The sequence below is a fragment of the Bison bison genome, unplaced genomic scaffold, assembly GCF_000754665.1.
Source record: "Bison bison bison isolate TAMUID 2011002044 unplaced genomic scaffold, Bison_UMD1.0 scf7180017864487, whole genome shotgun sequence".
Classification (NCBI taxonomy): Eukaryota; Metazoa; Chordata; class Mammalia; order Artiodactyla; family Bovidae; genus Bison; species Bison bison.
Window position 1 is genome coordinate 8,143,734 of NW_011495047.1, and position 1,779 is coordinate 8,145,512.

Here is a 1,779-nt window from a genome sequence, read left to right on the forward strand (position 1 = left end):
TATGGCAGCCACTAGCCACATGCAGCTATTAAAATGTAACTTAATTAAAATGAAGCGAAACTGAAAATTCATTTCCTCCACCACACCAGTCACATTCTAAGTGTTCAGGAGCTGCATGTGGCTAGTGGCCACCGTACTGATCAGCACAGACGTCAGACTTCTGTCTCTGCAAAAAGTTCCATTGGTCAGCACGGCCTTAGCTACTCTGTCTGCTCTGGTCAGCCCTTATGTCAGACACATTATTTCTCATCCAAAGAACCCTCCACTGGGACCAGCCTCATTTCACAGAGGTGGAAACTGGGGTCAAGGCTATCCCAGTGACAGTGAGCGGGGAACCGCCCCTAGGTCTATCTGACTCCCACGTCTGTGTGCTTTTTTTTTTGGATGTGGACCATTTTTTTTTTAAGTCTCAATTGAATTTATTACACTATCGTCTCCATTGTTTTATGTTCCGGCTTTTTGGCCAGGAGACACATGGGCTCTTAGCTCCCCAACCACACCTTGTGCGCTGGAAGGTGAAGTCTGAACCACTGGACCACCAGGGACGACCCTGTGTTCTTGCCACGTTGCCACTCTGGCTCTTCATTTCTTTCACTTTATTCCCTTTTACCCAAGGCCACCTCCAACAACCACTCCGTCCTGTTTAATTAAATCCTCTCTTTGTACGTGCTCTGGTCAGATGCCATTGTTGTTTTGCATGTGGCTATTTTTAACCTATATAAATGCATTATCTCTCACTCTGCTTCTCATTTTATTCCCTTCAGCAGTGCGTTCTAAAGTGCTTTCCCTGTGGCCACTGCCTATATCCTGCTGTTGTTTCCCAGGAGAATAACATACTGTTGGGTATGGGGAAGAAAGAAGAAAATGAAAAATTTTAAAACAAGTAAGTGGCTGAACATACCTGCCCACAGTTTGAAAGTCAGTCCGTGAGCCTCCACCCTCCTCTCCGTGCGCCCCTCCAGCACCGCAACCAGCCCCATGCGGCTCCCCCCATGCATCTGGGGACCAGCAGAGCCCGGGAAAACACGCACGCAGGCACACACACTCCCCCAGCTTCTCCCTTCCCCTCCATCCTCCTCCCCCCAAACCCAAAATGTGACTAAAGAGGTTGGCCTTCAGCTGGTTTCAAAGGGATAAGAGAGGGAGGCAGTCTCATACTTTTATATTTAGAAGTGCTCTGCAAACCACTTCCCGGAGCAGACAAGAGTGGGGAATGTGAGGAAATCGCTCTGCTATGTGTGATGTGGAAAGCACGAGCCACGCAGGGCCTGCGGCGACGGGCTGCATTTGCCACACAGCCGCTGACACGCGGCGATGCCAAACACATGTTGCCGGAGACCAAGGCGGCCCGACACCATCCTCCAAGTGCCCTTCCCCCAGCCTTCCTTTCTTTCCTTCTCCACCTGTCTGACCAACAGCTGCTTCTGGAAACCCACCCAGGAAAAGAGATGCTCCAGGCTTTAAGCCTCAACCTGAAACACAAAGAGAAGAGCCCAGAAAAACAGAGGTGGCTTGGGAGAGCCACTGGCTTCAAGAGGCAACGGTGCAGACTTCCCTGGTGGTCCAGCGGTTAAAAACATCCGCCTGCCAATGCAGAAGACATGGGTTCAATCTCTGGTCCAGGAAGATCCCATATGACAAGAGGCAATTAAGCCCGTGCGCCACAACTATCGAGCCTGTGCTCTAGAGTCCGAGAGCCGCAACTACTGAGGCCCGAGTGCCTAGAGCCGTGCTCCACAACGAGAGAAGGCACCACAATGAGGAGGCCGAGCGCTGCAA

The 1,779-nt window shown here is 51.1% G+C and overlaps 1 protein-coding gene across 1 annotated transcript in view; it reads right to left on the reverse strand.

Annotated features, from left to right (window-relative positions):
• Positions 1–1,068, reverse strand: part of PTK7 (protein tyrosine kinase 7 (inactive)) — a 33,861-nt gene extending 32,793 nt beyond the window's left edge. Inside the window, exon 1 of the mRNA XM_010863139.1 lies at positions 902–1,068. Coding sequence (XP_010861441.1) covers positions 902–998 — 97 coding nt within the window. The 5' untranslated portion in view covers positions 999–1,068. The remainder of the gene's footprint in view (positions 1–901) is intronic.
• Positions 1,069–1,779: the final 711 nt, after the last annotated feature.